The 15,403-nt window shown below is 36.1% G+C and overlaps 1 protein-coding gene across 2 annotated transcripts in view; it reads left to right on the top strand.

The window, feature by feature from the left end:
- Positions 1-15,403, top strand: part of SNX13 (sorting nexin 13) — a 41,010-nt gene that overhangs the window by 13,197 nt on the left and 12,410 nt on the right. The window contains exons 6-17 of one of the 2 annotated variants that reach the window (XM_054384736.1): positions 82-183; positions 823-911; positions 1,260-1,343; positions 3,625-3,763; positions 4,232-4,320; positions 4,837-4,936; positions 5,709-5,902; positions 7,428-7,532; positions 9,047-9,179; positions 10,433-10,470; positions 12,781-12,850; positions 15,229-15,368. In XM_054384736.1, coding sequence (XP_054240711.1) covers positions 82-183; positions 823-911; positions 1,260-1,343; positions 3,625-3,763; positions 4,232-4,320; positions 4,837-4,936; positions 5,709-5,902; positions 7,428-7,532; positions 9,047-9,179; positions 10,433-10,470; positions 12,781-12,850; positions 15,229-15,368 — 1,283 coding nt within the window. Of the gene's footprint in view, positions 1-81; positions 184-822; positions 912-1,259; positions 1,344-3,624; positions 3,764-4,231; positions 4,321-4,836; positions 4,937-5,708; positions 5,903-7,427; positions 7,533-9,046; positions 9,180-10,432; positions 10,471-12,780; positions 12,851-15,195; positions 15,369-15,403 lie in introns of both variants that reach the window. The other variant, XM_054384735.1, reaches the window with a different exon arrangement.

Raw genomic sequence — 15,403 nt, 5'->3', positions numbered from 1 at the left:
ATAACTTCATTTTATAATTGAAGGTTATTCTTAAATTTCTAATCTCTACGAATTAAGTATGTTTCTTTTTCTTCTCTATAGACCAAGCTGAGGAACTTGTAGATACATTCTTTGAGGTTGAAGTTGAAATGGAAAAAGAAGTCTGTCGTGATCTAGTCTGCACTTCTCCCAAAGATGAAGAAGGTCTGTCAATATTATCTTCTGAAATTACTTTAGTATAGCAGCCTAAATCAAAATACTAACAATTGTTTTCACAATATGAAATACACCAAAGTCTTAGCATCTAACTTTCAAAGTATGATTGTCTACTATACATACATATTTCCTCCAGTTTGTACATATTAGTTCTATAATTATGAGGTATGTACATATGTAGCTATTCCTTTTGTTGTTGGAAAAATTTTACAATAGAAGTATGATTTTTGTGAGGCAGGGGATGGCTTTGCAGATTTCTTACTGCTGTTTTGTTAGATCTGTCTTCTTCACTACTGTGTAGTCTTCATTAAAAAAGAATCAGTTTGTCTTTTTGGGCGAAGTGTGAAGGGGTATGTCAGATAAGGAAAATACATTGAAGTTAGTATTTTGGCTCTTGGAAGCTGGCTTTTTGTCTTGGTTTCAAGGCAGTATCAGTTGTGTTAACATCAGTGCTGCTTATATTCAGTCTGAAAGATGTTACTGTGATGCTTGGACTATAAAAATAAAAATACCTTTGCTTGGGTATTGGAATTTAAGGATTTATCTGTTGGGGTGTGTAATATCAGGTAAGATGTGATATAACATATTATCAAATTCTGCTGATGTTTTTTTGTTCTCACTCCCTAGGATTCCTAAGGGATCTGTGTGAGGTTTTACTGTATATATTGCTACCTCCTGGAGACTTCCAGAACAAGATCATGCGATACTTTGTCAGGGTAAATACAAACTCTAAAAGCTATCCCAATTCTTTGGTTTAATGCCATTTTGTTGTGTAAAATGTGCAGTCTTGATGAGTATTCACACAAGCTGTCTTTGCTAGTAAAATGATTGTAAAATTTCTTTTAGCAACATTTGAAAAGTATGATAAAATGGATCTTGTTTTTCTTGAGGCATTAATATCTTCTAACGTTAATTGGAAGGAAATGGTACTAGTGACTGTTGAAGATTTTCTGTAATTTACACTTTTTATATTTAGCCTCTCTGCAGTGATTTTTAAATCATTGCAGTTATATTAGGTTTAAGGATAAATGTATAAAATTATTTACTTTATTTTGTTTTTTCAGGAAATCCTCTCCCGAGGAATTCTTCTTCCATTAATAAACCAGCTCAGTGATCCTGATTATATTAATCAGTATGTCATATGGATGGTAAGATTTATAATGTTTAAAATGAATGATACATCCAGAATATTTTTATGTGAAGCTTTAAATGTGTTCCCTGTAATCAGGGCAGACAGATAGCTGGTAGGAAAGTTACCAATGGATATATTGGCAGAGTTGGTGAATTTATGGCTGCTATATTAAATTTTATATAGAGAGAGTGTGAATGTGTGCATATCTCTATTATCTGTTGTGGTTGTTTGGCAAAAGTTGCCTGGCTGAGGACAGATGTATGCCAAAAGTGTAAGGTTAGACTCTGACTGTTTTACTTAGCTGTGCAAAAAATAGGGCAGTAAGCCTGGAAGTTTTTGTTCCTTGGCTGTTTTTGTGGTGTGTCCTTCAAAGCTTAAGAGGCCTCCAGAATGACAAGTAGTAGGAATGGAATTCTTTGCCTCTACTAAGGACTCTCAGGGTGATTGTTTTAGGGATATTTGTGTAATCTTTAATTTAAATGAATGGGAAGAAACAAAGTCTTTACTTTATCTCATGTAAAAAAACCCAAACCCAAATCTTTAAGTAGTAAAATATAGTAAAATAGAATAAATAGAATATTCACATGTTTAATATTGCCAATTTTTTGCAAATTTTTACAATTTTCTCTCATAGGTTATGAGTCTCATTTAATTTTGATTTCAAAAGTTTTTTCTATCTGTTCATATACGTTTAGTCTTGGATTTCAGAGTAAAAGTAATATATGGAATGAATTCAAGTGTACATCTACAATGTTTTTTTCACTCCTGCCACCTCCATTTAATGTAAAGTTTGCATGCTAATTTTCTAGAGAAAAAATATTGCTGCTTATATGGACCAGGCCTTCCAGTTTTTGTTTCCCCTTTCCTCCTACGTGTGTTCTTTATTTGTAACTTGACCTCGTTCTTTATTTACTGAGCTCTGCCCCTGGCTGCATGTGAAGATAGAATGCTGAGGTTTTTTACAAAGATTTCTGTTCTGATGGCCATGTCCCAAATACTAATTTTCATAACTGCTTTCTGAGATCAGAAGTAATGTGCTAAGGGAAAGATAAGGAAGAGAAAAAGCTTTCAAAAATTCAATACAAGTCTTATGAACTGAAGGATTGTTGCAGAAATTAAAATTGGAAGTAGAGATGATGGAAGTAATTTCCAGGTTCTTTTGGAGCCTTTGGCGTAAAACCAGACTTGAATGACAAAATTCAGTTTCTGAAAACAGCAAGTTTAATTCCACATTTTAGGCACACCACAGTTCAATACACATTCCCTTGCAATGAATACAAAGCTTCAATATAAAATTGAAATTTGATCCAAAACTGTCTGTCTTCACTGTGAAATCCAGCTTTTTAAAAAATGCTTGAGGTACTGCATGTCCTGTTACTTTTAAAAGCAGATTTAAAGGAAGGTTTTCTATTAACTATGGTAAAGAGTATCCAGTCTTCATTCATCCTGCTCTCATGTCAATGTATTTTTATGGTACAGACCAAGTATTACATTTCCATATCAAAGTGACCATTTAGGAAAGATGTAGGTGAAGTGACTTTTGGCTTCGGGTGGTAAAGACAGCATTATAACCCAACCCTTTACACCTACGTGTGCAGGCTGCAAAGCTGCCAGCCTTCCCCTGATCTCCATGCTGCACTCAGGACATAGTTTTCAGTGATCTTGGCAGCACAGCAGACTTTCTTCACTTGCACAAGTTGTCTCTATAGCAGATTCAACCTATGCCAATACTGGGAAATATAGTATGTATTGGAATACACTTGTAAATAGTATTAGGCTATCTGAATTAGGGTTTCAGAGAGGATATGAATTCAGCCATTTCCTTCCCCCCTGCCCCTCAAGTAGGTTATGATTATGTTGTAGAATGCTTTAATTCTTTTTATAATTCTTTATCTGAAGAAGCCACTACATTGGGAGCATGTACACCTGCAGGGAACCTTGGCAAAGCTGAAACCTTTTCAGAGGTCTCACCAGTTTCTGTCTCTTAGCTAAGAAGATGGGTATTAGCAGAAGAAGATTGACTGGGTTTTGGAAAATATATCTTCATGAATGTCTTCCATGTGCCTTTATTGCATTTCTGGAAAATGTAAAGTGATGTTGTGAAACAGGTTTTGGTTGTGTGATGGTTCTTTCTTGGCCCATGTAAAATTTTAGTATTAAAAAGGTGTAGAAGCATCAAAGTGTTTTCAAAATGACACTTTGCAGTGCTGTAATCGAAAGAATTCACTTAATAAAAAATAGTGTCCTGTGTGTTTAGCTTTTTTGCATTATTCACACTGTGCAATTTTCTCTTTCAGATTCGTGATTCCAACTGTAACTATGAGGCCTTTATGAATATTATTAAATTAAGTGATAATATAGGAGAGTTGGAAGCAGTGAAAGATAAAGCAAGTGAAGAACTGCAATATCTTCGATCTCTAGATACAGCAGGAGATGGTTAGTGCTGTATTGCTTTACAAAACACAAACTGCGTTTACCAGCATGATCTCTGAAGAGTATTGCAAAAACTCAGAAACTCTCATGCTGCATAAGAGAAAATAAGTTGTATGTGAAGTGTTAAACCTTAAATCTTCATAATTATTTGCCTTGTTTGTATTAATGAAAAAGAGCAAACAATACCAGAGACCAATTGGTATGATAGATATACTTCTGTTGAATTGAGGTTTGCCTGATGGTTCTGAATTTCAGTAATATTTCAGATATTAGTTAATCTTAAAAAAGGAAAGAGGAACATATTTCTTCTTCATTTCCATTAGAAAGGTATTTAAAATGGACAAAACCCCTTCTGAAAGTTGATGTGTTTTGTATGTGGTATGTCACTTTTTGTGGTGTTTTTAGAGCATTTCAGAACAAGAGTTTTTGTGTAAAACTGCATTACTTAATCTTCTTTCTTTTTGCTTTCAGATATCAACACTATAAAAAATCAAATAAACAGTTTATTATATGTTATTAAAGTATGTGATTCAAGAATTCAGAGGTTGCAGTCAGGAAAAGTAAGTGTTCTATAATTTTTTTTTTGGTTTTTAGTTCTGAAAGAGTGAAGTTGTGAATGACTTACTAGTTCAGTCTTGCTTTTGAACTCTATGGTTTGAAGCACACTACAATCCACAGCTGAAGTTAGTCCATTTTGAAATATGTAGGTCTTCTCCAACTTTTGTTAGTCCCTAATTCTATGAAATGCTGAAATTGGTTGATCTTGCTGCTGCCACTTTTGGTGGGGGATTTGGGGTTAATTTGAGTTGTATGGTATTGCAGGAATGGCAGTGTTAGAAGCTATGTAGCAGAAATCACCCATGTTGAAGGCAAGTCGTTATAAGAACATGACCTAATGGTCTAGATCTTCACCTATTAGTGACTGAAAATAACTAACCATTGAGAGGGTACTTTATTTTCTGTAATGTGATTTTTTTTTTTTTTTTGTCACTACATCTGCTTTGTAGTAAGTAGAAGTGTATAAAAGCTAATTAAAAAAAATAAAGCCTGTGAACACACTGAACTGCATCTTGCAGGAAATAGATACTGTGAAACTGGCAGCAAACTTTGGAAAACTTTGCACAGTCCCTTTGGACCATATTCTGGTAGACAATGTTGCACTACAATTTTTTATGGGTAAGTGTTAATTTATCTGATCTTCTGTATTCATAAAAAATACCCTAACTCACAGGACTGAACACTTGAAATTGCTAATTATAATTTACTGTAAACTAAACGTGGATAAGCCCTTTGCCAGAGGGAACCAAAACTGGTTTTTTGGTCAATCAGTCTGTAATAAACTGTTCAGAACACCATACTTGGTACATACAAAAGCTTGTATCAAGCTTGTTCCAATACTGATCTCCATAGGACTGTTCTTGCACTGTGTCTTGGTCTGTCACTGCACAGTTTCTTCACTGAAAGTGTTGTTAAGCATTGGAACAGGCTTCCCAGGGAAGTGGCTGAGTCCCCATCCCTGGAGATGTTTAAAAGAGGTGTAAATGTGGTGCTGAGGGATGTGGTTTAGTGGTGGGCTTGTCAGTGTTAGGTTAATGATTGAACATGATGGTTTTTAAAGGTCTTTTCTAACCTAAATGACTGTGATTCTATGTATGTGATTAGTTAGTACTCCACTTAGATCTTCCTCACAGCTTGTATTGTGCTGTACACACCTGTTACATGAAAACGTTAGTGATGGATTCAATTCTACCTGTGCAGTTTAGGATTCAATGCTTAGTTCTCAGACTCTGCTGATGATCACCAATATGTGTACAACATTTCTTTATTTTCTGACTCCAGATGACAAATGTTTGAGGTGCTTAACCAGGTCTTGGAGTTAACATCATAGAGGCTTCTTATTCTGAGGTGCACAACAATGGCTATATCTGTGTGGTGCTGTTTTCTGTAGATTACATGCAGCAGACTGGTGGCCAAGCACATCTGTTTTTCTGGATGACAGTGGAAGGATACAGGGTTACAGCACAGCAACAGCTGGAGGTACTTCAAAGCCGGCAGAAAGATGGAAAACATCAGACTAATCAAACCAAGGGTCTATTAAGAGCAGCTGCTTTTGGAGTTTATGAGCAATATTTATCTGAAAAGGTTGGAATAACTTATTTCTGTATCGTTTGGAATTTATTCTTTGTACACATGCTTCCTTGGTAGTTAAGATTGTGTTAGTCTGAAATGGATGTGATTTGCTTACAAGTTGGCATTTGAGCTTTTAGTTGTGTATCTTTGCTCTACTTTTGTCAAGCAGTAAAAAAATATTTTCCTCTTTCTTTCCCCCCCACCCTCCATTTAAAAAACCTCATACTGGCACTGACTGTCCTGTTATATGCACTGAATATGTTCCTCAGAAGCTGACTGTCTAGATAAACTTGAGAAAATGTGGGGACAGAATAAGACATTTTGTCTCCTTGTATATGATGTCCTTTCTATTGTTTTCAGTCTGTCCTCAACTCCCTCAAATCCTAAGAAGAATTTTTTTTTTAAATAAATGCAACTCAGTATTTTTACAAACTTGGAGTAAGATTGAGTTTTCAAATTAAGTAACCTCCTGTGCCTCTTTGCAGTTTTCTGTGTAAATTGCTCAGATATCACCGTTGGGTGCCTTTCAATAGGCTAAGCCTGAATATTTTCAGTACTCTTGCAATAATGGAGTCTTCTGTGAAAGAAAACACTTGTCAACTTGTGTTAACAAAGCATCTTTGTTCTGAATTTGTGCATGCATGAAAAGCACCTCTTGGCTCACTCAAAACCTTCCCTGGACAAATTATCCCTTAAATACCTTGTAAAGATGCTTTCTGCATCATTTCTTTCACTTTGTTCCTTCACCTCAGTAGTCCATCCACATGGTGGTCTGTGCAGAACTTACTCTGATTGGTTTTTGAGCTGACTGGATGCTTGCCAGTTTGAAGTCAGAAGCCACCTAACGCTAGATCTATCCCAAAGCAGACAAACTCAGCCTCTAAGCTGTGTTATCAAGTGAGCTGTGTTGGCTCTGGTTCAGTGCTGCTCCATGATTCTGTTACAAAAAATGGGGAAAGCGTGTGAACGTGGGCCCATCTGAAAGGATGCTTAATGAGCAGTAGTTTGAAATGCCAGAAGAATGACTGGGAATCTGATGACCTATGTAGTTTAGTATGCTGGTAGCTGTAATAGTCTGCATAAAAAGTTACTATGATTACAGCTACTGGTACTCTTTCCAGAAGTTGGCAGAGTTGACAAACAGCCTTTCCTCAGGTGTTTCAGGACTTCATTCATTTACTTCCTTGTGCTTGTGCTTCATTTCTAAGTCTAGGTATTTCTACTCATAAATAAAAAACAATATGTCTTTAAGGCAGAGTAAATCTGGTTTAGATACTGCTTCAAAATAATGTGTCTGACTTGTTTTTGAGGTGATTTCTTTGTATTGAATTCTGAAACTTCTGAGTTTGTAATAGAGATTCTGAACTTCACTTTGGGAAGAGGAGGGAGTTTGACTTCTACTGTGTGTTCTAGAGATAATTGTCAAGAAAAAATTCAGTTTACTTGGAGAATTGCAGAATTTTACTGGATTTTATTTGTGAAAATAGAAACTTTCTTATTTTTATGCTGCAAAAGTTGATTTAGATTTCTATGGCAGGCATCTCCAAGAGTTAATATTGATGACAACTTAGTAGCAAAACTGGCAGAAACACTGAACCATGAGGATCCAACACCTGAGATCTTCGATGACATTCAGAGAAAGGTATACTCTATTCATCCTGTATTTCATAAGACCTGTTAATACTGTAGAATATCAAACATCACTGTAGACCTTGAGAAGGGAGGAAGGAACTTGTATCTGAAACCTAAAACCTGTTTCACCAGTTGCCTTTCCTGTAGACATTATATTCTAAACTGCCAATTCTGTTTAGCCACACATAGCCCATAGTTTTCAAAAGAGTGGGCAGAAGGAGTATGTGGCCTGTATGAAATTAAGAAGCAGAGTTTAGAATTATGGAATCATTATTTGTGTTTATACATCAATTTAAGAAACGTGTCTGTGTAGAATAAGTGGTATAATTTTGGTCCAGTTTTAGCTTTCTCTTTCAAAGGTAGGTTTTTGCATGTTGCAATATTAAATTCTATCTTCAGAGAAGTTAATTCACCTGTTTCTGCTCACCTGCACCCTGTTGCCCTTAGAATCAGCAAGTACTGAAGATAAAACAGTCTTTTTCCACTACCTTCATGCATAAACTTTATCACTCAAATTGAATATTTTTTTAATGAATAATTAATATTTTGCCTTTAAATAATACACCCAGTCTAAGTGGTTTTAAGTCATTAACTTAATGTTCTCATTTATGCTAGAAATTAGTTACAGGAGCAGTAGAACCTAGAATCACTCTTATTGTACTTGAGACCCACATTTAAGACTGATGAAAACACCTTGTAAAACCTGAATTGCCCAAAGTAGGTGAGAGGGGTATCATGTGTGATTTCTGCTGAAGAACATAAATTTATCATGTTAAAAAAGAAACTTACTTAAGAGACTTAACTTAAATCTGCATGATTTTTTTTTTCCATTATTACCAGGTGATAGCACTCATACAAAGTGTTCTATGAAAAATACACAAATGAAAGAAAACAAACCAAGCAACAAACCATCATTAAAATATTCTAGACATGAATATCCAAACATTGTGAATTAATTCCCACTACATACAGATACATGTGCATGTGTATTTGTGTATATACACTGTCACCATATGGGTTAGAGACAATTTTTTGAGGTGGTATGGTTAAATCTTTGTGATTTAGGATTATATTGTATTGACTGGACTGGGAGTTTTCAGGCAAGTGGTATGCAGTGTCTTCCCTCCCTTCTTTTTGCTCTTAACATCTGCCTCTAGATAGTTGTGGGTTTACATTTGTAATTTATCAAAGAAGGAAACAGGGAGATCCTATTGTGAAATGGATAGAGACCAAATATGATTATTGAGCAACTGTAAGAGTTAAGAAGGGAAAAACTTCCAATTAATGTGCTACTTCCCTTCCTATGCCTGCATGTGTCACTAGCTGGGTATTTTCTGAGCACTGTTAGTTCTCACAACCTTCCTGTGAAGAGTAAGTTGGCATTTCACAAAGCTTCCTCTAGGAAACCCACAAATAGATAATAGAATGCACCAATACATGTTGCTCAAGTAGAATTTCTGAAAGCTTGTCTGATAAATTAAATGTAGTAAGTGTTTCTCAGGTTGGTATTTTTGTTTCAATAAGGTGTATGAATTGATGCTGCGAGATGAAAGATTCTACCCTTCGTTCAAACAGAACGTGCTGTATGTGCGTATGTTGGCTGAGCTGGACATGCTGAAAGATCCGAGTTTCAGAGGATCAGATGATGGTGAAGGAGGTGAGCTCAGGGGCATTTCTTAGGACCTTTTTTTTTTCTGCTTTAAAATGGAAATAAAATTATCCTCACTTTTTGAGAAATCAAAACACATGGTGTCCAGACGAACTTGTATACCGGGGTCCCTCAAGCAGATGAGGAGCTTGCTGGGCAATCCCACAGCCCCTCTGTGGGATGGGGTTGGGCAGGGAATGCCACTCAGGTCAGCCTGAGACCGGAGCCAGGGAGTTGGGCAGATGGTTGCTACCTTCTCAGCATCTTTGTTCATATGACAATTAAATGACATGTGGAGAGCTGCTTGTAGAAGGACTTGGAGGAGCGTGGGTCAATGGACAGATTGTTTGAAGTCAGACTTCTGAGGCTGTGATTTTGGCTGGGCCAGTAGGAGGTGGATCTGCATCATCATGGGCTGTCACGGTTATAGTCACCTCTCATCTTGGCTCGTTTTTGGGAAATCTCCAGATAATCTCCCTGGGGAAGTGCTGGAGTCCCCAGCATTGGGCACTGTTAAGATTCAGCTGGAGAAGGTCTGGGCCAGCTTGTCTAGACCATGCTTTGGCCAAGAAAGGTAGCACCAGATGGTCCATGAGGTCCCTTCCAACCTGGTCTTCTATGAAATTTCTTGTACTAGATCTGAGTTTAAAATTACTGTTTCCTCCTTGTGCTTTTTGGCAAATTGTTTTGGGAATAATTTTTTTTTTCTGTAGTCATTCCATTAATCTCCTGAACTTTTTTTGGTCAAGTTTTGGTATAAAGAGTGTCCCTAAAATAAGTGTGTGACTCTTTATTCTCATTTTTTATTCAGCAGTTTTTGAAGTTCTTCAACATGTTGGGGGTTGCTTTAATGTATAATTATATTCTTAATCTGCAAATAGAATTTGAAAGTACATAGGAGACGTGGATTTATGAAGCAATTTAATTATTCTCGTTAACTGAAGTACAAATGGAATGGAAGTTGTTGTACTATTAAACTAATTCCTGAATGAAAGAATAATACAAGCTTAAAAAGAAAGGGTTTTTTGGACTAGTTCACAACTGTAGCATTTTAAACTTACCTACGTTTTCCTTTAGGTGTCTTTACTGGAACCTTGAAGTACTTTTATGTTAGGTGCAACATCTTGCCCAATCCACAGCTGTCCATTATTTTCTATAATGGTTTGTCACTGCATTTTTTTTCTTGTGTATAGCCCTACATTGGAAAAGAAAAAAACATCTTCTAACCTGTTTTTAATTTTCCCCTTCCTCACTGCTCCCAGAATCTTTTAATGGATCTCCTACTGGCAGCATAAATCTGGTAAGTGCTTGAATTTTTAATTTTTTTTTTCCCCAACAGTAAGGGAAGTGTAATAAATTGGTTTAAATTAGGTATGTTTATAGGTTTTGGCTCACTGCAGTTTAATTTCTGAAAAAGTTCTTGAATCGAATTGAAACACGTAAGGTATGAATTTGTAAAATAAAGCTGTCCCTTTTGTCCTTCTTTCTGTTTAATGAAATTTTTGCATTGTTTCTTCACAAAAATATTATCTCTAGTTAACTTATGCAAAGCATACTTTATTATCCCTTTTGGATTTTTCTAAATAGGCATAAAATTTGAGTTAGGCTGTAAATCTCAAAGGATTAATTTCAAGTAGACTGTAAATGTGGCATTTAATTTTTTATTTTTTAAAAGGTTAACATTTATTTTCTAGTTAGGTCTTCATTTGGATTAGGTGTTTAGAAAATTAAGATTCATATTTAGAAATAATCTGACCAAGTTCAATTTTTTTGGTATTTTTTAAGCAATTCCTGACTGAGTCAGTTTGTCAGATACATAAATATACTTAAATATTTGAAACATGCTTCTGCATGTACTCATGGTTGCATATGTGTGAATAGAATTGTATACTTTTTCCAAATCTATTCCTCATATATCTTACTGGGTTTAAAATATTTCAATCTGAAATTGAGCAGCAGATGACCACCAATTTCATGTGGCCTTTATCAACTAAGGTAAAAATTCGTTAAACCTTTATCATGCAAAGAAGGAATACAAATAAATACTTGCATGGGAAAATTCAGTGTCTTGGGTTTTACTGTTTTGCAATACCCTTTTCACAATACTACATTTATCGTTTTTACAAAGTGAACTTTCTAGCAGAAATGTATAATAAATCTCTGTTTATGCAGAAGAACTCGCTTGCTTTCTGCTGTCCACGTTGTTCAGGGGTTTCAGTGCTTTTACAGGTGTTTGAATACTGGTAGATGAGTTTTTCCTGGCTGAATTCCATGTCAAGAGTAAATTTCTGTACACATAGTTTAACCCCCTTGTGTTAGTCAGTTACATGAAGAAAAATAGACCATGGAAAGGTTACTTCAAAGGTCAGAATTTCTGTACTTTCAGCTAATGACAATGTATTAAATAAGATTGGGTTGTGGTGTGATATTTTTGCTTTTTAATTACTTATATTCCTGTGACTATAGCTAATGCCAAAGCTATTAGGGTGTATTAAGTATGAACATGTGTTATCTGTTCAAATTTCAGCCATTTCATTTATTTGTGTTAATCATTGCTGTAAAGTGCCTTGCCACAGCAATTAACTCTTTCCTTAAGTTTCTATCACACAATACATTGCCTGCAGTTTTTTTTCCACTGTAAGAATGTATTTTAAGATTATTTGGAAGAGAGGCTCTATGCGATTTTGAGGACAAGTTATTTTACAAATTTTCTTTTCATTTCTGCCTTTTAATTTGACACATTAAAATACTAGATCAAACCAGTGAGGTGTGTTTGGAGTGGTATAAAAGCATTGTAAATATTTATAGACTCTTGCAGATTTCATCTGAGTGGATCCATAACTGAACTTTACATATTGCTTTTGCATTGAATAAATAGTTACTCAGGTGTTACGTATGCAAGACCTTGAATGGTAGCAAACATGGCTGGGTTGAACCTCTAGCAGTAATCTGTCAGCTTGAACTCTATTCTGTTATCAGGAAGAGAACTAAACTGTCAGAATGGCAATGAAGAGAGACAGGAGGACAAGAAATAATGCTGATTTTTTAAAAGTAACAGTAATTTAATGGTACTATTTCATAGCAAATAATATTAGAGCAGTTGATTGTTAGTTGTCTTTAATAACATCCCTTCCATCTTACTGATAAATCCTAGACCTCTCAGAATATCAAGCACTTATCCAAGCTTCCACAAATACCTGCTGCTCAGTCTCAGTTGATGTTCTGCTCCTAAATTTGGACACTGCAGTACAGAACACGCCTTACAGGTTATTGCTCTCTAAGGGTGACTTGGACATGGACTAGGTCAGAGAAAATACTGTACTTGTGTTAGACCTGAGCTCTGAAATGGATGTGGCACATACGTTAGAGTGATTGCAAAACTGCAACTGTTGGGGGAAAAAAGGTCCTTATACTCTGTAAAAGAACGGCTTTAGTAACCAGGTAATACAAACACATTTGTATTGATAGATGCATGAAGCAATTCTATTAGTGTAGTGAAAGTCTGAAAATTAAGTAGATGAATCAAAAGCATCTCTCCAATAAGATGTATCTGTAATCTGAATTCCTGTTGCCTGTTTCTTGTGTCTTCCCTGTCTCTCCCACCCTGCAGTCCTTGGATGACCTTTCAAATGTCCCTACTGATGAGACTGTTCAACTCCATGCATATATCTCAGATACTGGTAAGTGAATGTGTTATGATGGCTGCTTACTTGTTTTACACCATTTATTTTAATATAATATTAAAGACCCTTGAAATCCTAATGCTTTCATTTATTTTAACCTCATGAAACATTTGAGCTTGTATTTCCCATGGAGGGCCATACAGAATTGGTGCTATAGGTCATAGACTGTATATCTGTACTGAAAATCTGATTTTATTTTTGTTGCTTCTGATACTAAATTTCATGTCTCTGGAGAACCATTAATTAAAGCTAATATTAAGTAGTATCTATTTTAACAATTATTAAAAGAACAAGTCATGAAATATGTCTGTCTAGTCACACTTCTAACTTCTTGACTGTCTGCTACTTCTAATATGTTCCTCTCTTTTTTGTGTTTCTGTATTGACTTAGCTTAATGTATGACAGTAACTTCAGTCCTTAAAGTGGTGACATTTTTTGTTATCTTTTGAAAAATTAGCCTAGTATTAAATATTTTTATTTTGTAATTGTGAATAGCAAAAATACCTCAGATATTATTTGCAAATAATCTAGTTAGATGAGGTCACACTGGGTAATTAAATTGTGAATTGATCTTCAGACTTTTTTGGGGTAGATTTTACAACTCAATGGACTTTGAAATCTGTGAGTTTGTATAGCAGACAGTTGGGCTGTGAGCAGGAATTCAACTACTTGACATTTTAATTAAACTGTTACTCCAACCTATTCTGAGAGCATGGTCCAATCCAAGTCTCGTGTAGTCAGCCTTCACAGATGGAGGAAAAATAATTTAAAAGTTAAGAATCACAGTTTTTTTTAAATTAAAATGGCATGTGATGTTTTTTTCTGAATTAAACTTAGTTTCATTTTGATTTAAGAAAAAAGGTAAACATGAAAACACACAAATTATGATAACCTTGCAATCTTGATGGCAATGTGTATCGATAACTATCAGCTTGACTCTGAATCTGTAGTATTCCAGTGGAACCAGGGCATATCACAGAATGTTAGTGGTTGAAAGGGATCTTCAGAAATCGTTAGGTCCAAGCTCCCTGCCAAAGCGGCGTCAGCTGGGGCAGGCCACACAGGAACACATCCAGGTTGGCTTCAAAAGTCTTTGGAGGAGGAGACTCCACAACCTCTCTGGGCAGACTGTTACAGTGCTCCATCACCCTCACAGTGATGAAGTTTCTCCTCATGTTGAGGTGGAACTTCCTGTGTTCTAGCTTATATCCATTATTTCTTGTCCTATTATTGGGTGCCACTGAAAAGAGGCTCTTCCTCTTGACACCCACTCCTCAGATATTTATAGGCATTAATAAGATTCCTTCTCAGCCTTCTCTTCTCTAGACTAAACAGTCCCAGTTCTCTCAGTCTTTATTCATAGGAGAGGTGGTCAAGTCCTTTAATCATCCTTGTAGCTTTGTTGGACTCTTTCCAGTAGATCCCTGTCTTTCTTGAACTGGGGAGACCAAAACTGGATACAGTATTCCAGGTGTGGTCTCACCAGGACAGAGTAGGAGAACTTCCCTAGACCTGCTTTACATACTTTTACTAATGCACCCTAGGGTACCATTAGCCTTCTTGGGCGCATTGCTGTCCAATGGATATCTTCCTGTCCATTGGAACTTCTAAGGTCGTGCTCTTTGGAGCTGCTTTCTGGCAGGTTGACCCCTAATCTGTACTGGTGCCTGGTGTTACTTCTCCCCAGGTACAGGGCTCTACCCTTGTCCTTATTGAGCTTCATGAGTATATATACAAATGTAAGGGTTCATGTTGAAAGATAGTATTAAACTCTGTCTTTCCCTCTTCACCTCATTTTCAAACAGGAAACACAAATCCCTGTTTTCTGGAGGTGTTTTTTAATCTTCTAGTTAATAATGAGCTGCTGATGTTAATACAAAACTAAATCCTTACATCTCGCTAGCACTGCTTTATGTATTCACAGTGTTGGGGTTTTTTGATGGACAAACTTGCAAGATGGTTAAAGTACTTTGCAGACTGGAGTTTCTTCTGGTTTCACAGTTGCCTTTCACTGATATCTTGAGTTCGTTAGGTTAAAATTATTGTTTTAAAAGATCTACTCACTATTCTTACAAGTTGAAACCCTTTCTATTCTTTCCTTTGCATATCAGTGAGACTTGTGTGAGGCTGCTTAATCTCTGTGTTTAAGTTTACATAATAAGTTTCTAGAGGATATGACCTCTAGAGTGTTTTGGATAAAGGGATGGCTTATTCTTCTGCTTGCATGTCCATTTTTGTGTCTCAAGTCTGTCATTCCAGACATTTCTTCGCTTCACGTTTGTGTCCTTTCGTCTTCCTTCTTTGTTTGTTCCTTTTTTTTATTTTTGTTTTCAAACTACTAGTTTATGCTGACTATGACCCATATGCTGTGGCAGGAGTGTGTAACGACCACGGCAAGACGTACGCACTGTATGCCATCACAGTCCATCGGCGAACTCCAAACAGCGAAGAGACATGGAAGACGTATCGCCGCTACAGTGACTTCCATGACTTTCACATGAGGATCACTGAGCAGGTAAGTAACCTCAGAAAAATCTTTCAAAGAGTTCT

Source organism: Indicator indicator, chromosome 11 (assembly GCF_027791375.1).
Source record: "Indicator indicator isolate 239-I01 chromosome 11, UM_Iind_1.1, whole genome shotgun sequence".
Lineage (NCBI taxonomy): Eukaryota > Metazoa > Chordata > Aves > Piciformes > Indicatoridae > Indicator > Indicator indicator.
The sequence above is the reverse complement of the archived record's forward strand: the minus strand, read 5'-3'. Positions and strand labels throughout refer to the sequence as shown.